At 31.2% G+C, this 21,776-nt stretch overlaps 1 protein-coding gene across 2 annotated transcripts in view; it reads right to left on the bottom strand.

Annotated features, from left to right (window-relative positions):
* Nucleotides 1-17,675, bottom strand: part of LOC108724179 (uncharacterized) — a 26,009-nt gene extending 8,334 nt beyond the window's left edge. Inside the window, exons 1-3 of one of the 2 annotated variants that reach the window (XM_018450402.1) lie at nt 17,382-17,675; nt 11,099-15,213; nt 495-596 (exon numbers count right to left, since the gene is read on the bottom strand). In XM_018450402.1, coding sequence (XP_018305904.1) covers nt 495-596; nt 11,099-15,213; nt 17,382-17,464 — 4,300 coding nt within the window. In that variant the 5' untranslated portion in view covers nt 17,465-17,675. The remainder of the gene's footprint in view (nt 1-494; nt 597-11,098; nt 15,214-17,381) is intronic. The other variant, XM_018450403.1, reaches the window with a different exon arrangement.
* Between the last annotated feature and the right edge of the window lie 4,101 nt (nt 17,676-21,776).

Below are 21,776 nucleotides of genomic sequence, written 5' to 3'. Positions count from 1 at the left end.
AGGATAGCGCTTGAGCAGTAGGTTGGTCGGACGCTTGTATTCGCCTATCTTTAAACGTTAATATCTCGTTAAATGTTGCGTCAACTGCAAAATGGTACAAAACTGTTTTGTTCCCCTTGATCCAATCTACGTCCCCATTGTGTTTCGATCCGTTTTTTTTAGACACCCTGTATATATATATATACATACATACATAAAATATGATAGTTTCTTCATTACGAGCATTAAAAGAATTTCTTATGATTTTGATTACCTTATTAATTCGTTTTTATGAATCAACTACTAACCATGTGGCAGTAAAATATTTCTTAAGACTAGATCTGATACTTAAAAAATTATTTGCATAATTCGTATTCATATTTATATCTATGAAATCAGCTAAAAAACGATCAATAACCACAAAATATTATGTTTACTTTAGTATAACTATGTTTATAGAAATGTTGCGCAATTAAATAATTAACAATACGAGAGGTACTCAGATCATTACTCACTTCTCTTCAAAGCTTGCAATGCTTCAGCGACTAGCTTTTGATTCAATCCACATAGATTCCCTGTCAGTTTTTCGCATTTCTTATGGCAAGCCATGTCACAATCTGTAGGGACGTTTTATCAGAGACCAATCAAGGATATTATTATTATATATATACATATATATAATATATAAAGTAACTCGGAGGAAGATGCCGCACGGGAAAAGACACGTTATTTATATCCACGTAATATTATAATAACATCACAGCATTATTATTTTTCCATTGCAATATTACGATGAAATATAGCAAAAATATTGCTGAAATATTGCAGAGATATCACAATAACATTAAAATGTTTTCGAAAATGAATCACAGTAATATGATGACATATCACAGTTGTATTACTGCACTCAGAGAAAAAAGTCGTATCAGTAACTATAAATTTGTAGTGAAATAGCGCCTCAACTATATACATATTATTAAATTCTAATAAGAATACTAGATTAAGTGAACTAAGAAAATATAGTACATTAACCATATAAACAATTTATAAATGGTTAATATTACTATATTTTCTTAGTTCACTTAATTTACTTACTGTTGTTATTAAAGCTTTATAATACATAGTTACAAATTTGTGTATGCATTTCTTATTTATTTTTGTCTTCCAAGTTTGAAACCAACGCTGTGTCTTTTATTGTAAGCGACTGGTTTCCTTCTTAGGAGAAACTGAACTCCGCTACGTCCCTCTGGTGACAAAGCCGCGTACTACTCGTACTGAGCGACCCTTTAAAAATTTTTGTCTAAACTAGAAAAATGTAATTGTTATATCTATTTGCATGAAGTTCAAGTAACTACTCAATGTAGTTGAGTCACTACTTCACTACCAATTAATAGTGCATACAATTTGTTACCGTGACTATATTTTTATAATATTCAGCACTACTTTAGTTTCTATTACTTTGTAAAACTAGTCACAGGTACTTCAATTGCAAAAGTTGCTAAATTTATAGTTGCTGGAACTATTTTGTTTTCTCTCAGTGTGTAATATTATGCAATATTTATGTGATATTTATATCATATTTATATAATACTGTGAGGAATTAAATCGTATTAATGAATTTTTCAACGTAACTAATAAACGTTTCAATGTAATGTGATAAAGCAATTTCATTTACGGATTCATTTTTAGTACCAAAAATATGATATTATGGTTCCAAAATTTACTGTCAGTACTGAAAATCTATAGTTTATGTCACATGCATTATATTGCTTCTCGACTAATACAACATACTGTATTATATTACAATTATCTTGTTGAGCTGACATTACATTTACATGTACGTTATATGTAACATTGTGTTTACTGGGTGGCTAGTAAGACATAATAATACCTAGTAATGCCTACTGCTCGGTAATTTCTACTGATTCTCAAGTAATACCTCAAATAATTCCCTCAGCGGTTTACTCCTCGTTATAATTATAACATAAACAAATTGTACAAAAAATGATTTTTTTTATTTCATTATTTTTGCACATTATTTTTACAGAATATCGTGTGTTTTACTATTTCATTAAGATATACACATAGTTTTAACATTTTATGCAGATATTTGTAATTTTGGATTGGCCCTGGTGAGGCACCCCAAATTTTCGGCACTTTACTAAAGAACCACTTTAATAAAAATATCATTGCATATTTATATGATAATCTTGAAGTTGCTGAAAAGGCCTTCGTGACACACCTTCATCACTTCTCATATCATATTATACCTGAGTGCGCGAAATGTCAGCTCTGTGATTAAAGAACTTTAATCGTTATTAATTATAATAAAAACTTCTATAGCCTCGATAATTTGGTATTGGGACTTTCGTCTTGAAATGTTTTCAGGAATTTGTTATTACCATATGATAGAGGAAATCACCCTGTACACACACACGCGCGCACGCACACGCACACGCGTACACACGCGCGCGACACACACGCGCGAGCGCATGCACGCATGCACGCACGCACACAAATCCTGGATCTCATCTTAAATGACGACTTTAAATATCTATTGACCAGTGCATTTTAGAAAAAAGGTAGATATATCGAACAGGGAACCCCACTCCAATGATTTTGACCTTGACACATATTGTCGAGGTCACGATCCTGAGTAACTTCCGACAAATTTTTCTCATTGGTCGTTATCCGTTAAAGTTATTAATAAAATAATTGGTAAAAATACAGATCAGGAGACCCGATTCGATGGCTTTGACCTTGACATATCCCATCGTCATGGCCCTGAGTGATCTCCAACAAGTTTTAGCTGTTGCATGTTACTCATTAAAAAATCATAAAAGATAGATACATACACGGACACGCGTGTGCACATATCACAACTTATAAATTCTACCGGGCAACCTTCACGCGATACACCTTAGGTAATGCTAATGCCGATGATATTATAAGTTTCAAGTCTCATAACTCGAAAAATACTAATTAAAAAGAGGCGTCATTATAGTGTTTTGATATCTGCTATTAGATCCTGCAATAAAAAATGAGGTATTTTATTTTAAAAAATCGATTTGACCTTGACTTAGTGGCGCCACCCAAGAGCAAACTGACAAAATCAGTAAATAGATCATTCTAAACCCTACAAATTTAATATAAAACATTTTTTCTTAGAAATGCTTACTTTTAAGATATTTAAGGGGTCCAGAACTTTTTGTACACCCTGTGTATAAACATATGTATATATACAAGTTTGATAAAAAGTTCATTACGTTTTTTACAAAAATGGTAGGAAACAGGGGAAAGATATCTATTATCAAAATTGTAGGATAAGGGGGGGACCTACTTTAATAACCTTGTATAACCTTGAATATTCTTGGTTATTTATTATTAATAAAAAAAAGTCTTTTTAATGAGAAGGAGTATTTTTAGTCATTCTATCGATAATATTCAATCAGCCGAATATCTTTGTATTAAAGTATTTCTTCAAAAATTCAACTGTTTCGGAATATAAATTAAAAGAAGTCAGATTATGGCTGAGTTATTCTACCTTTCGGTAAACTTCAGTTCATTGTCTTACTCTCTTTTATGCTCTTATTCTATTTGATACTCTTTTGTTTATTTAGTAGGTTAATTACCACATAGTTTATTTGAAGATGATGAAACAACCGGCCCGAAACAATATAAGTTTGAAACAAATTTTTTATTATTGCAATAAATGTTCAAAATGTTCACTATGTTGATCTAAACGAGCCTGTAGTCTTCGTGGACAACTTGCTTGGACTTTTTTAAATTTTTGTAAACATTTTCTTTTTTAGAAACAATGTATAAACTTGCAATTTACAAATTTAAATCTCATAGGACTGACGTGTAGAACTCACTAATAATATATTAAAGGCTTAATGCCGGTCGAAGCTAGATCTTTAATTGCTTCTTTTTAAATAATTCAAATTGTGAATTATATATATACTATATATGTACTTGCATATATACTATATTTGTAGTCATATTCACTACGCGCCGAAATTTTTCTGGACTTTACAAACGCACGGAATGTAAATAGTAGACTAAATTTATTAAATATCAGTTGACATTACGAGAACTTTAGGTCATTTTAATAATACTAATAAATCTGCACTTGCGTCGTACTATTACACCTATCGCTTCCATCATCCGAATGTCAATGTGTAATATTTCTAAAATAATATACTTACGCCGTAAAAAATTGTGATGTAAAAAAACGAGTTTGAAAAACTTAAAAATGTTCTGGCGTGTTGAACGAAGACTTTGACTCGATCTTTTGGGTTTACTAGATATACATAGTAGAATACGTTTGTAGTATATAAATATGAGTATTTTCGGCAATCACTTTTGACAAAACCTCTCTTACAAGATCTGGTTTTACTCGCGCATATCTTTCGTTGATTTAAAAATCAGTATACGTAAAAGAGTAATTCTGAAAATATAGTCATTATTAGAATGTAGAAATGTTAATATTAATAAACATAAATTAAATTGCCATGCAAAGACACTCATACAAATATCTTTAAGACGGGACTACGTAGTGTAATAACTAATTTAGACAGTTTCTGTCTAATTTCGTAACACATACTGCCCACATGCAGAATTATTGCCAAGAAATAAGAGAATTAACAAATATTTGGAGCATTCAAATGTAAACGTAAATTAATATTATGATCACATATTACTGAATTAGTATTTATTATTTCTAGATATTTTTCAAATGTTATACTAAAACATATGAAATAATATTTTCAATAATAGTTAAAACGATAAAAATGGCACTCATAAATATAATTTTTTGCACGATAACTTTGGCGATGTGATTTAATAGTTTTCAATTGTTAATTAGTTTCATAGTAAAAAAATGCAAAAAAATTCTAAAGCGTTTTTAATTTCCAAATTATTTAGCTCTTTAATCAGTATCAAATATACGTTTAAAAAAATCTGAGACTCTTATATGTATAGAAATTGTATATATGTCATTAAAGTTATATCATAAATTTAAAATTAAAGTCTGCTCATATATTTTATAGGAAATTGTCCTTTCTTTTGGAATTTTTGGAATTTGTTTACACTTTGTAATTTTGTAATTCATGGGACACTGATAAAAAATGTCATTGAGTACAATTCTCTATAAACTACACTGAGGGAAAAATATACTAAATTTTAATAAATAATTGTTCGAATAGTACTAACATTTACGGAAAATAAATAATTGCTAAATAAAAATGTGATAGTTAAATTAAATTAATGATTATTGTATCAAATAAATATGTATATACAATAAGAATCTAATTTTAGGTACATGTAAGAACACAATCGATAAACTAGAAGCCTATACCGGTTGAAGCTAGATCTTTTAATGCTTTAAATAATTTAATATGAATTATATATATATACTATATATGTATTTGCATATATACCGTATTTGTAGTCCTTCAAACTGCGCGCCGAACCGGATTTGCTTTTCCGGACTTATAAACGCAATTAAACTACTGGAATAATATCACGAATTAAATTAAAATTGACAAGCAATTCTTAATAATTTTTGATGTACAATCAGGCATCATATTAGCAAGATTCAGGGGAAAAAAGTTTATATATAATTATATATAATTATATAAAATTATATATGAAATTTGGTCATTTATATATAGTCATATATGAAAGCATATATAATTATATATGATCATACATGGGATCATATATGACATATTTTTGCTATTTATTTAATGTTTATTTAACGTTTATCTGACATTTATTATAAATATGTAAAAAATGTTATTATTTTCTAAAACTCAAATTAATAAAAAACGGATCAGAATAATAAAATAATTACGGGGGGAAGATAAGTTAATAACACACAATATAATTGCGTTAAGTTTTTTTTTTAGAAGACAGTTTCCCGAAATCCGGTGGGATATTCAGAAAATGTCGGATATCCGACTCGAAGAAATTGCCTTCTCAGATATCCGACCGGATACCGGATATCCGATATCCGGTATCTGGTAATTTTATGATCGAGTGCATCCCTAAAATATAATATAATTAAAAATTAGAATTTATTAATAAAATTAGTTGTCTAAGGTTGTAGGTACCGTTGATAAAAAAAATAAATTAAAAAAAAGATTCTACATTGTTATTTTTTCTAATTTTGTTTAAATAATTTTAACATTAAAAAACGTTTTTTTAATGTTAAACAAATGTTTCTTCAAACGTTAAATAAACATTTTTTAAACATTAAAAAAATGTTTCTTCAAATGTTACAATAAACGTTTTTTTAATCAAAAAAAGGGGGCTTAACCCATTATTTTTAACGTTTTTAAAAACATTGTCTGTTGATTGGGATGTAACACAATAATATATGAATGTGTTAAACATATATGGTCATATATAATTATACATGTATATAGTTATATATAAACTTTTTTCTCCGTGCGGGCATATATATACTATTTTTATATATACATATATGATCATATAGAGATAAAATCCATGTATGATTGTGCTATATATGGTCATATATAATTATATATGACCATAAACTTTTTTCCCCGGGATGTTAATGTGCTGAAAAACTGTAAATGAATTTATTGCGAAAAATGTTACCTCAGCCGGGAGTCGAACCCAGATCTCTTGTCGAGATTCTGTACGAGCGTCCTAAGTCATTAGACTATCGAGGCAGATATACGTCCACATTTAGTAAATATTTAACTGGCATTCAAACAAATATTTATTAAAATTTAATACATTTTTCTCTTGATGTATAGTTTAATCTTTAGAGTGTTGAAATTTAATAGGATTTTAAATCATAATGCAAAAGTTATCATGTTTCCAATTCGCTGTGACTTTTAATAAGTGTAACATCTCATAAATCATCATATAAAAATGTCTGCAAATCAAATCCTACCAATCATCCAGCCATAAAGTTAATGTATTAAATTTAATGATTGCACATCGTGATTACACCAAACCCAATGATTAGCAGATATAATCCTTTAATCAATAATGATCACAGTTTTGTTAGTTGTACCCTACTTAGCATCTTGTACCCTACTTAAAAGATTTGATGATGGAATATTTTAATCGCTTCTTGAATATTTTATATTTTAATATCTCATATATTCTAAGTACCATAAGATACTAGTAACATGAGCACAAATACCTAATGCTCGTACTCTCATTTTGCATGTACAATAGTATAGTAGAATAGGTCTTTTATTGTTCTAGGATTCTACAGTATAGGCTATAAATAATTAATTTAAACATTTTTAAGACTATATGAGAAATACAATTAATAATAGAAATTCAAAGCCTATAACGGTCGAAGCTAGATCTATAACGCTTTTTAAATAATTCAATGTGAATTATATATCCTATACTATATATGTACTTGCATATGTACCATGTTTGTAGTCATTCAAACTGCGCGCCGAATTGGTTTTCCGGACTTATAAACGCAATTAAACTACTGGGATAATATCACGAACTAAATTAAATTGACAAGCAATTCTTAAATAATTTTGATGTATAATTAGGAATCATATTAGCAAGATGTTAATGTACTGAAAAACTGTAAATAAATTTATTGCGAAAAATATTACCTCGGCCGGGAGTCGAACTCGGATCTCTTACATTCCGTGTGAGCGTCCTTACTAGTTAGACCACTGAGGCCTTAGTAACTTTCGCAAATTTGGCATTTGTACGAAACGTCTTTTTCAGGCGACACAAACTAATTTAAACATTTTTAAGACCGTACTATTTTTAGTGCAAAAATGAAAATAAGAGGTACAACCTCCAATGGCTTTGATCTTGACAAATGTTATCCAGGACATAATCTTGAACAACATTCAAGAGGTTTTAGCCGTCAGTCGGACAACTTGAGTAATGCTAATGCCGGATGTACTGTAACCTTCGAGCCTTATAACTCGAAAAATACTTAATGAAAAAATATTTCATTATAGTGTTTCGAAATGCTCTCGGCGTAAGCTACAAGAAAATGTAATGAAAAATAGGGGATTCGATTTAAAAAAATCGACGTGACCTTGACCTGGCCTTGGCGACGCCACCCAAGCTCAAATCAATAGTATCTTTTTATGTCTCTCTCCGAACCGTACAACTTTTGTTTGAAATATTTTTCCGTATCTACCATAGTTTTCGAGAAATCTTAATGCATTATTTAAAATGGGACATCCTGTATACCGAAGTTATCTTAAACATATTTGATAAGTGCCTGTACTGTCTAAGATGTCTAAAACAATAAAAGAAGAAATTTGAGCTAGTGAGAATCGGCGCTGTAAGCAATGCGCAAATATTTCAATAAACCAATCATTTAATGTACTTCTTTAAAAATATTTAACAATTAAAGCGTACATTTCTATAAATTTTTTAACCATTTTTAGTTGAAAATAAAATGATCATAGTAAATTCCTATGTTACTCATTACCCGGTCTTTAACGCGGTCAATTTCTCGTCTATAAAATGGGAATTATCCCACAATCAATTAGAAAGTTGGATGGTCTCAAATGAATATGATAATATTATTAAATATGTAAAATTATAAAACAGTAAGATATGAAAAGGGAAATAAATAATGTTTATAGAAATTGATCTCATGGAAACGCAATCAGATGTACAAGACATGAAAAACATACATATGTAATGTAAATGTAAAGTTCAAAAATTTAAAATACGGTATATACAAAGCTAAAAATCACCAAAAAGATGTAGTAACACAATTAGTCATTGCTAAAATAAACAAGTAAACTACAGAATGTGGACCTAACGGCTACAATCAGAAAATAAAATTAAATTTAATGTCATCATTAAGAAAGAACAAAATCGAAATTGTTATCAAAATAAGTTAAACCATTAAGATTGTTTAAATAACGGCAATAGGCTTGGCTAAGCAATTCAGTATTTGTTTTCAGATTAATGCAATTATTTTTACGCTTTATATGTTTATCATTTCTGAAATCAATCATTTGTTATAGTTCTCCTCTATGTCCAAAGTTTCGATGTTATCCTAAGGTGCGTTCCATTTTGCACTTCATCGTTTGTCCTTGTTTAATATTTGATAGACAATGAGGATGAACTAATGCTTAAATTCTAATTGAGAAAAAAATATTGAGGAATTAGATATTATAAAGTGCATTGATTAAAAAAAGAATATGTAATAATGAATGTTTATTACTGGCAGGAACATATGCTACAGTTTTGCTTTTGATACATGATACGTCCTACGTCTTATCTTACATACGGGTCTATTTAATCTTTTCAGTTTTCGTTATTTTTAGTATATTGTAGATATATCTAGTAACACAAAGATTTAATAGATATAATCAATATACGTCTTACATTGCATAGGGATCTGTCTAATCTATTTGGTATATATTATTTTTAGTGTGTTATAGACTCATTCATATTTAGTAAGGCGAAGATTTAATTTAATACATAAAGAGCATGCACACATGTGGAAAAACAATATGTTAAATAAATTTTTTGTTAATAAAATTTTGTTTTTAATAAACAACAAGCGACGGCTAAATTCTTTCAATTGTTCTCAGGGATATGTCTTTGATAATATATGTCATGGTTATTGATTTTTGAAGGGATTGACCTAATGTGAATGTTTACCCATGATGCAATTGGTCAATTCTTTCTTTATCCGAGATCTCAGATCGACTTCTAGCATCGTAGACATAAAGTTTAATAACCGAAGTGCAATCTAGTTATAGAAATTTGTGATTGGAAGTCTGGGTAAGATTTTAATCAGAGCTCTATTTTTAGATTTATTTTATCTAGATTTACAAGATTTAGCGCATTGTTGTTGTCTTACAAGGAGAGACTCACATATGTATTTCACGGATTTTGATCACTTTTGCGTGATTATTCTGGAGCACCAAAAATCCCTATGAAGTAGTAAATTGTACCTCTGAGTATTTTTTGAGAAAATCGTGATTTTAAGTCACGATGACGGATCACTTTCAAACCTGGAGGAATCAATAGATATTTAAAAAACAAGTCATCTTTATATATACATATATTAGGTACGAAAATTGATAGTTTTTTGAGAAAACAGACATTCTTTGATTTCAACCGAAGCTTGAAATATCTCGGTTGAACGGTTGCCACTCATAAAGCGGTAGGAGTTGGCGCAAATAGTACAGCGTTACGTATCCTATACTCGGATTATGAGCTTATACATTCGTGTCCACCGGAGCTGTATATTTTTCTAATTTTAAATAATTTCAAATGTTTCATTTACGTTTAAACGAAGAGTAAAGAGGTTTGAAAGCGATCATCGTGATCTAAAATCACGATTTTCTCAAAAAATAAGTAGAGGTACAATTTACTGATTTACAGGGATTATTTTTTGGTGCCCCAGAATAACCACGCAAAAGCTGATCAAAATCCGTGAAATACTTATGTGAGTCTCTCCTTGTTAGCTCCATACCGACAACCGCGTTTTCCTTATAGTTAACTATAATCGCTACTCTTGTAAATCTAGAGCTCTAATTTGAATTGCAGACATTTTTACGTGATGGGGTGTTTTACTTGCTAAAACTCATAGGAGTTGTAAACACAATAATTTTTACATTATAATTCTAAAAATTATTAACCTTCAACGCGTTCTAGAGATTAAACTATAGCTTATAAAAAGTTGTATTTATTGGTCAGCATCCTATGAATTAAAATTATAAGGTATGAACAAATTCAGGAGATAATTTCTTATAAGGTATGCGTGTAATCATTTTATGTTCAATTTTTAAATTAGTTAAAAAATTTTACTTTTGTTATTTATGCATAATATATATTGAATCAATAATACTTAATTATGTAAATCTGGACTTTAATAATAATTAAATAAATTTGTACTTTAATGTTTACATCTCATTATTTTTTTCCAATATAATTCGAGAATAATTAATTAATGATTTTGATTTAATTTTAATCATTTCCAATATTTCAAAAATTATTTGGAAAATCATTCTCATATATCACATCGTCAAAGTATTAGACCCTCCCTAAAAAATATTTAGAATCTGTTTAGATATGTTCAATGGCAAAACTTTGATGCAAACAATCGCAAAATAAGTACTTAAAATTCTCGGTGAACCATCGAATCCGGAATCATTGCTCCTTGTTGAATTCATCCTCTTATGTTCGAAATCGTCATTCAGTTCAACGCAAGTCGGTCCATTCTCGTCCGTATTCCTCGTTGTGACAGTACTCGTCGTACTTCCAGTACTGTCGCTACTAATGGACGGTGTTCGCGAGTGATGCCGTCTTCTCTTGATCTTTGCTCGTCTGACTTTGGAGAGATCCCGCGGCGTAGCCGTGAGCAATGCGGATGGCGTCGTGTAAAACATCCTCATAAGATCGAGTGGTCGTTGTAAGGGTGTATTCTTCGGGCTGGACTTGGGAGATGTTTTTGGCAAAATTTTTACTAGATGCTGCTTCTCGGGGACGAGTTTTGTGACAAGCATATTCCGTTCATTCACTGTTGTTATTAATTCATTATTACAAATCTCCTTTAGCCCCTTCTCACTTTTTTCTGATAATGTCTTTTTAATTGATGGTTTCTTCTTTTTAATCGCACGCTTCGTTTTGGAAGACTGCAGAGGACTAACGCTAGGATTAGTGACTAAACTGGTTTTTTCCTCTGACACAACTGGAGTTTCGACATCGTCTATGTTTGTCAAATCGTCCTGATTGCTCCATCTTGAAATTTTCCTGATTAAAGAGGGATTGAGTGACAGCTCGTTTGTTGGAGTGCTGGGATTTTCATGTTCCTCCTCGACTTTCCGATTGTCGCACTCTTTGAACAACTCGGGTGCTTCAACTATATTTATTTCCGGCACGATAACCTCAACTGAAGTAGTCACGGAAGTTGTACCGAAATTGTTGCACTTCAACGAAGTTTTCTTTACGGCCGGACTTATGTTTTTAGTGTCGATCACTAACGAGAAATTCTTTTTTGATGGTATCTTTTGCACTGTCGGCATGTTTCTTTCGATTTCCGTTGCTTTTGCAAGTTTCTCTATTTTCGCTTTTTCTGATCTTAAAGATTTTGAAACAATTTTCTCTTTTTCTTTTTCCTTTTCAAAGACTATATTACTAAATCCAACTGTCGAACTTTCGAACGTCATAGTGCTCATTTTAACATCAATCTCAGTTTTCTTTTCATTATCTTTTTTCTTTGAATTCATCGAATTTATGTTTTTCTCAATTTTGGAAGTATTTGTTTCGCGGAGAGGAAATCCGTTTTGTTGCTTCAATCTCGTCATTTCAGGACTATCCGGCGCTTTGATTTCACTCCAAAAATCAATAGACTCGGTAGAGGCGCTTCTCGATAATATTACACTTTCATCTTGAGAGTTATAATTCGCGTCGATCTTCATTGATTTCTTTTCTGTTATTTTACTTACAGGTTTTGTCTTTGACGTCTTAACGGACATATCCTTACCGGTGGCTTTTTCATCATTGGATATAGACTGCTGGAAAACCTTGGAAATATTATTCGCTGAATGATCGTTCATCAATTTTGAAGAATCAACAGAAATGTTTTTTTTCAAAATCCTTGTCTCATCATTAGCATTATTGCAAAAAAATGATTTGCCATCTTCAATTTTTATTATGTTAAATGCGCCTGAATCTTTTCTAATATTTGATGAGTTTGCAATGCCACTTTCGTTTATATTGTTTTCTAAGAGCATCGGCATCTTACTCTTGAAACTCGATAAATCTTTCGAAGAATCCTTTTCTACGTCAATACAATTAATTTTTTTAATTGAATCAGTTTTTAGTTCCGCTTTTTTGGCATCCGCTATTGCTTCGGTAATAATTATTTCAGTTTCGATGTTTGATGAATCAGTTGCTTTCAAAGTTAATACATTGTCGTCAGTTCTTATCACATTGTTTCTTGGTGTTTTCGTCAGACTGACATCTTCTGCTGGCTTAATATCCGCTGCTAGTTTTGTCTCGTCACAATGTTCACTACTACACACTTTGTCATTTGTTTCCTTGGACAAGGTCGTTTCGTTAGCCTCTAATTTGACTGCATTATTGTGTTGAGTTGCGTCGATTTTAAAAGTTAGTTTATACGCGTCTACGCTATTGGTTCTGTTCGAGGCATTGAAGGAAGAAACTTGCGCCAAGTTTGATGTTTTGTTCATCTTCTTTTCCGGCAATACGACAGCGGCAGTCCCGACGTCATGATCACTTTTCAGCGAGTCCGCCCGATACTCTACAGTCTCTCGTAACGAAAGCTTTGGCGCTTCTACGGCATTATTTCTATCCGTATTAATTTTAGACAGTTTTGGCAGACGACAGGTCGCGCTATTTGTTGTGAGCATCGTACCGCTGACGTTGCTTTTACCAATATTGTCGCTGATTTCAATTTCGATAATGTTTTGCTTTATCATGTTCTCGTTGTGCGGCATCGCCAAACTCTTTGGCCTGAGTTTTTCCATTATAAACTTATCACTTTCAACGGAAGCGACAGAATTTTTTATAGCGAGTACTTTTGGTGTTTTGATAGTTGAATCGACTTCCATGTAGTCAAATATCTTCTTGGTAATATTATCATTTAAATGATCCTTCTGACTTTCGTCATTTTTTATATCCGCGATGAAAGTGTCTTCAAATACTCCTCGAAGACATTCCATTTGCGAATCGTTTCTCGATGCGTTTGTCGAAATAAAAGCTAAAATATTCGATTGTATGGGAGTTGTCTCAGTTTCCTTTGAGAATGATGAATCTTTAGTATCGATTTCTCGCATATCGCCTTTTGCTGCTAAAATATTGATATCTCGGTTATTCAACGAGCCATCTTTCGATATGGGAATACCATTTCTTGCCAAGGATTCCGTATTTTTAGATTTATACACTGTCCTTTTTAACGCTTTAAAGTCTTTAATATCATTCGTTATTTGACTCTTGCAATTCGGCTCCGCTGAATCTACATCTGTTAAACTTTTTGATACGTTATCTGTAGGAATATTATTTTCGATGTCGACGAAGCTATTCGTTAGGTTCAATTGATCTTCATCGGCTTTCATGTCGAGTTTTTTGATTTCTTTGAGTTTTTTGTTAAGTTTTTCTGTAGGTTTTTTTATTGTCAAACGCACGCTATTTCTCGATAGATCCTTTACGTAAGATTTTTGTACTGCCAACACGACTTGCGTTTCTGCTTCGTCTGCACTATTCGAGATAACGTCCATTTCGTTTCCAGTTCCAAATCTGTCAGGAATAGAGACCCTTATATTCTCCTTAAATTTCTCGTCTGTCGATTTGCACCTTTTGTTCTCTGCATTTGTATTCACCCAGATTGTGGAGAAATCCCCGACGCTATTACATGCCTCGATCTTATATATCTGAGGTCTTGACTCATCATTCTCTTTAATCTGCGAATCAGTAGAAATTTCACTAGAGGTGCTTGATCGCCTTTTATCAATCTTATCAGTCGATGATAATTTATCAACAAATCTCTTTTTCTTTGTTTTTTTCATGGTTTTCCTTATCCTTGTCACAGCCGCTTTTTCTTCCTCCTGAATCATCATATCAGAATCGATGTTGTTCGCGTAGGGATGCTCGAGCAATCCTTTTGCCGTTCCCTTTTTAAACAAAGTACCTCGACGTGTCTCATTCTCGATCTGAGCTTGCTCCTCGGCTACGAGACTGTCTAAGACTTTCGCCTGTACTTGCGCGTACGCAGCCTCTCGTTGCATTTGCTCGGAATTGAGTTGCAAATCGGCGGAAGATCTGCGTCGCGTGAATCTGCGAGTGATTCGCTTTTGCACAGCTTCTCGCTCCTCAGAATCTTCTAAACGATCTAAATTAATCTGATGATATAAATGTATTCCCTGTTGACTATTATCGTTGTCCAACTTTTTGTCCTTAATAAAAAACTTCTCCATTAGAAGTTCACCCACTGACTTTTCATGCTTTTCGTTGTGCTCGCGTAATGCTGGATTGTCTTTCAGGGCCTGCGATCTGATCTTGATAGTCGGCCGATCGCGATGTAGATTTCTGGGAGGATTCCTATTGTGCGAGACTATTCTCGGTGATGAGACATCGATATCTGCCGTATCGATCACTCGTCTTGCTGATCTCACAGAGATCGGCGAGAAACGATGCAGATGGCTGAGTGGTGATTCGGAAATTGTCGACAAATGCGGCGAGAAACGCGACAACGAAGTGTGAAAAGGCATTCTGTGCGAAATATCATAATCTTATAAATATAATACAATGAAACTTAAAGCTCAATCGAGATAAATCAAATGAAAATATGTAATGCCTTGTTGAGCTAGCCATTGGATGTGAACAATGATTTATTCAATTTAAATGTACATTTAACTAGAATAAATCATTGTTCACACGTACATCCAATGGCTGATTCAACAAGGCATTACATATTTTCATTTAATTATAATCTTATTTGAAATTAGTGAATCATAATTTACATTTTACATAAACTAGTTTCTGTTTGGCGGATACTTTTCTCATGAATCGTTCAACGTGTTTATTTCATATATAAATGGTACAAATGTTCAGATTATATCATATACAAAACAGAAGCTCGTTAGACGTTCGAGTCTTAACTCTTTCCTACGTACATTGTAATATACATCAAATTTAAAGATATTATTCGTTGAAATTATTTAATTCTATTTATATAGGGTAAAGTCGCCTATGGGATAAGTTCCTAATATGAGATAGGTTTCTGCTAAACTAACAAGCGCATGCGTTTGATTCTATCATGAACTTTTTACTCTTAGTGTGAAACCTGTTTAGTAGAAAATTCATTATTAGATCATGCGTGCAATCATTGCAAAAAAAGATTTGTGAAATTGAATGTTATATGTCAAATTTTATTGAGGTTAGTCTTTAAATCTTGTTTTATTATAAAAATAAATATTGGGTAATAAAATCTGCATGCAGTGATAGAGTAAGATCGTATTCATAGGAAAAACACGTGATATAATGATTTGTTTAACTGTAAAGATTAGATTTGGTGATCGTGAAACCGCAAGGCGCGAAAGTCGTAATATGAGATACTCAGGATATTCCTAGCTAATATGAGAGCATCTAAACAATTCAATATCTCAAAGCATACTATCGAACGAAATGTTAAAAATGACGAGTCTATTGTTAAGATTACTCACACACACATACTCACATATACACATATCGAAAAATTATATAATTATTACGTATAACATTTAAATTCTTTGTTCCTACTTGTATGTAATATAATAAAAGCGTATGTAGTATAAAAAGCTTATCTTTATTTCCTTAGTTTCCTGTTAAGAGATACCACCTCATACAAGAAAACCCTTGTATCTCATATTAGGAACCCCTTTTTTGAATGATCAAAATCGGTACTTTTGATAAAAAATTTCACATACAACAAAGTATAGCTATTATCGATTTCTAACTTTTGACGATAAAACTTAAATATATTTCCCATAAATTTGACGTAAAATTAGAAATTCAGGTTATAAATTAAATAAATTACAAGCCTTTTTAAAAAAAGGTATCTCATAATAGGCGACTTTACCCTAATTTAAGATCTAATGCACATAATAATGTACATGTTGGAAAAATAATAAAAATTTTGAAAAAAAAATTGTTTAGTGAGAATTACTTATTAAAGTGCGAATTTAAATTTAAAAAACATAGTTCCAATAAAATCAAGTCTGATAAGGGTTAACATAAATCGTATCGAAAAAATATTATTACAAAGTAATATAATATATATTATTTATAAATATATTATTTAAAATATATTTTAAATATCTTACAACAAATAAATATACGCAATTTATATGTATAGGTTTACTAACGTCAATTATGAATTTAATATTTGTTACTTCTATGATGACATCAGATCATCGATGTGTACCATAATTAATTCCCAAATTCATTATCATTGTTATCAAACGATGATGAGTGATGTAATATGCCGTATTTGTCATAGACTTGTTTGTTTTGCTAAAGACAGAAAATTTCACTCGTAATCATAACGTTTTATATGTTTATGTATAATACATATTTTATAATTGTGTTTTTGAAATATTTTTAGTACTGTGTTTTATGATGACTTTTCTGAAAAACAATAAAAGTTTAAACCAAAATCAATACCAATAATAAATATTATATAAATTTTCGCAATTTAAAATTTTAATTTGTACACATTTTCAAAACATACACATTAACGACCTTGAGAAAGATTTCCACCAATAAACATCCATTCGAATAAAAAAAGAACATATTTTGATCCAATGAAAGTAAGTTACAAAAGAAGCTTCTCCGCTAAATATTATACATAAACAATAATATTTTCAGTCGCATTAAATTAAAATTGCTTTTATTCTTACCGTCCTATTCCTGTCATTAACGAACTGTGATTAGCGTAAGCTCCTCCTCCGTAATAGTACGGTACATCGTTATAGTACGGCATTTTCTTTTACACTTTCTTCTTCGTTTACACTAAATAGTCACAACGATAATATGGGAAAACAATGACAAACAAGCTCACGAGAAACGATCGGCGCACCGATCAAGAGGATGACTGAACAACTGCGTTGTTCTGCTTTTAGAGACAGTGGACCGGTCACATAAACGCGGTAGCTCCGGCTCTCAGGTGTACGAAAAGCGAAGCTGTTCTCACGGTTCAGAGAGCCAAGACCAACTGAGTTTAAGCGACCCAGTGTAATAATAGAATTCTAGTATATGAGGCTTCTAAGCGCTAACTATACTACTCGACTCTAATAATCTGCTCGTACGGCCGACTATTATGACTGGTAGTTTTAACGACAAAAGGAATGCGGAGCAATAAGCTTATTTGCATTTCCCTCAACATCGTACATTTAATATTTATTCATACTAATAAGAATTGAAGGATCTTTCGTTCGTGTGCATATATGTTTGTTCCTTGCATTAAGGAACAAACATATATGCACACAAACGAAAGAAAAGAAGTAATTGACCATGAATTGTGTTAATAAGAAGAGATTTTATTTTATTTATTTTTATTTACTTGTACATGATTGATTATATCAAGTACAACATATATATATATATATATCAGAAAAAAGTGTAATTCTTAAAAGAATGTTTTGAACGAAAGTTTTACAATTTTAGGGAGAAAATATGATACATATAATAAATTTTTTATAGCGTACGACTTTTATTAACATCATCGATACGATCGAATTGAGAGGAATACGCCTGCATGGAATACAAGAAATCCGGGTTCGAATCCCGTCTAGGATAATATTTCGCAATAAATTATTTACAGTTTTTAAGAGGAATATTAGCATCAAATCATTAATAGCTTTCTAAGATGCTTATTTGCAGCTATAATATTAAAACACTTGTCAATTTAATTTGCGTTATTACTACTCCAGCTTCGAACATGTGTCAAGATCGACAAATTATCGGCGTATTGCTAGTTTAAACTGAAAAGTTTATAAATTCACAATAAATATTAGGCATAAAAAATCGCCTTAATCGAAAATGGGTTCTTCAATGTGTGTTTAATATGTTTTTATAAATAGAATTATAATATTCTTTCTATTCTAAATTGATTCTCTTTTTCCTTCTTTCCTTTCTCGTTTTCTTTTTCTACTTCTTCATTCTTCTCTTTCTCTTTTCTTTTGATAATTTTATTTTTTGTACTTCCTGCAAGTGATGAGATAAATCGATTGATGTACGGAAGAAATAACTACATTTAAACCATTTGCATATGAAATACAATTTAGAAAAAATATGCATAATTTTATTAATTTTTTATTATATGTAATTATTCAGATAAATTTTTCATATTTAAATAAATAAATAAAATATACTACGCCAAAAAATTAAGGGATAATCTATTCTGCCCTCCAAAAATGGACAACTTTCAAGAGAGTGTAACTTTCAAGGGGCGTTTCATTACTCTGGAACCGATTTAATTTCTCCTTGAAATACTGTTGTTAAACACAAAAAATCTAAATGACATATATTTTTTTATACATGCGGAATCTTATGTTTAAGGGGTGAACAGCCCTTTGAAAAAAAAACGGTTTTTCTATTTCGAAGCGTACATCGTCGAAAGTATAAAAAAGATTGATAATTATTTACTGCAGAGGACCCAGCCCCGATGATTTTGACCTTGACATATGTTGTCAAAATCATAATCCTAAGTAACTTTTTTTCAACAACTAGATGGCGGTTTCTTATAGTTTTTGAGATATTTAAAGTTAAAGTTAAAGTGCAATTTTAGTATCATGTGACTTTCTATGCTAAGCGAGGTCCATCCCACTTCTCCCTTCCCCCCTACCAAGGAGCGTCCAATTTTCCATGCGAAGCGAGATGCAGCCCACCTCTCCCCCTGTCTAGCGGCATCCAACTTTCCTTTTCGTCTAAAGAAAGGATGGGCTCACTTCGCGTAGAAAATCTGTTTTAAAACACAAATTCTCTGCTTTAAAAACATTTAAAGTCAAGATCATCGGAGCTAAGTCCGTTATTTTCAAGATTTACCGAAATATTTATTTGTGATTACGAATTAAACTAAGTAATCTATTGATCTACTTTCCTGATGGAATGATTAAACTCTAGCTCGCCATTGTTATTTTTTATTACTTTCTTGGCCACACCAGAGTCTGTGGAACTCTGCAACTTGTCATGCTATACCTCTGAACTAAATGCATATTTAAAAAAAAAAAAAAAAAAACATGTGAAATATAACCTCCTGAATAAAAGTACCTCAAAGTCAGAAAAAGACAGGTAAATATAAATCAAATAAAAAATATTTTATTTTCAACTAATTACAATGGCTTAATAAAAAATAAAAAAATTTTATTGGAAAAATTCGCAAAAAATGATGACTTATATAAAAAAATTCCCAAATTTTTAAATTTAAACCTTAAATAGAAAAACGTGGAATTCTGTTAGTTGATCTTTTGAACAAAAAAATAATACGATATAAATCGCTCAAAGAAGTATAATAATTTAAAGTATCGAAAATCGTTTTTTAAAAATCTATCTATTTTACAATTAATGAATAAAATTTTAATATTTAGAACTACCTATACAATTACCTACAAAACTATCTACCAGTAATTGCGCTTTTTTTATCACTTGACTTCGACAGTGCCGAAGATTACACCAATGGTTTAGAGTTTAGAGGATGATGCAGTTTCGGTCTGAAAAAAATTATCGTTGCAAACTTATCATACCTATGGATATAGTTAAAGTTTTTTTAACCTCAACCCAGATCTTAAAATTATATTACAAAAAAGAAACAGCAATGGGAAAAATCGCATAGGGTATATTGTCTCCTAGGAGACAGGGTAGCTCTCCTGGCATGCTAGGGTAAATAATACTTTGTAAATACAATAATGTTATTATATTACAAAGGAATACATATAAACGAATTTAATACATTAAGTGTCGTCTTCAATGGGCAGTAGCAGTAGTGGTAAGGCTATAAGACACATCGGGAGTAAGCTGATTTTCTGGTATAATAGGACATAGAGTAAATCCGTAAGCAACAAGGGAGTAAAACGTAGGAAATGGATTTCAACCATTCACTTACGGACTTACAATTAATTTATGCCCTATTATACTGGAAAATCAGCTTACTCCCGATGTGTCTTACAGCCTTACCACTACTGTAACTGCCGATTGTAGATGACGCTTTAATTTTATTATAAAAGAAAATTTTACACATTTTTATTCTACAGCGTGTCCCGAATTTAAATGGCCAAACTTCGAGAACATATAGGAAATTGGCAAATTAAGAAAAAAAATCTTAGAGATATGCTCGTTTTTGCTTCATTTTGGAGAAAATCGCAAAAAAAGACAAAACGTAATTTTTATTTTTTTACTTATTTATTACTTATTCATTCACACTTATTTATTCACGTCAGCACTTGCTTAATGCAGATATTGTTCAAAATATTGACCTCTTGCACGCATTGCATCTTGTACGGACAGTTTTGTCGGCATTATAATCTGCCATTTCAGAATAGATATCTCAAAATGAAAAGCCGCAAACATAACTCCAGCAATGTCTATGTCCTCAAGATACAGATTTCTAAAAAACACTCCTACTTTGATTTTCCTCAAACATCGAAAAATTGTCAATTTGCTGAATCGCTGTCTATGATCCACCATCTTGGATTTGATTTTTTTTGTAATTCGACCTCGGATTTAGATTCAGCGGCCTCAAAAACCTAAGAAACCACCCTTCCTGTAATGATTGCTACATCCCTTGAATTGCGTGACTGAAAGGGTTAATATGAAAAAATGACTAAATTTCGAGTTTAAGGTCGATTTTAGCAAGGTTCTAAGCGTTTAAATAAGTCGTTACTCCCCTCAAATTGTAGGTCTGTACCTAGAACAAGATCCAGTTGGAATTTTCCCGAGATCTCTTACAGGGCCTTTAAAAGTTGTATTTAACTGGGTTATAAAATGTTTTTAAGGATAGAAAAAATTTTTTTACAAGTTCTAAAGTATATCGCTTTGTGATTTTGACATCCTCAAATCATCTTCAAATGCCTCAATTTGACAATAAAAACTCTTTATTAGAAAATTAGGAAATGAAATGAATACATAATAAAAAAATATATTACATAATATGTAGTTTATTTTAATTAATTAAATCATATTTTTTTGTACTTATTTCATTTTCTCTAATAAAAAGTTTTTTAAACTGTGAAAAAGTTAACCTACTTATTTATATAAGATTTTATGGCTGGGATTCACAATCGATTCTTATTTTAAGA

Source organism: Mycetomoellerius zeteki, unplaced genomic scaffold, assembly GCF_001594055.1.
Source record: "Mycetomoellerius zeteki isolate Tzet28-1 unplaced genomic scaffold, Tzet1.0 scaffold28, whole genome shotgun sequence".
Taxonomy (NCBI): Eukaryota; Metazoa; Arthropoda; class Insecta; order Hymenoptera; family Formicidae; genus Mycetomoellerius; species Mycetomoellerius zeteki.
This window is presented reverse-complemented; position numbering and strand designations above follow the sequence as displayed.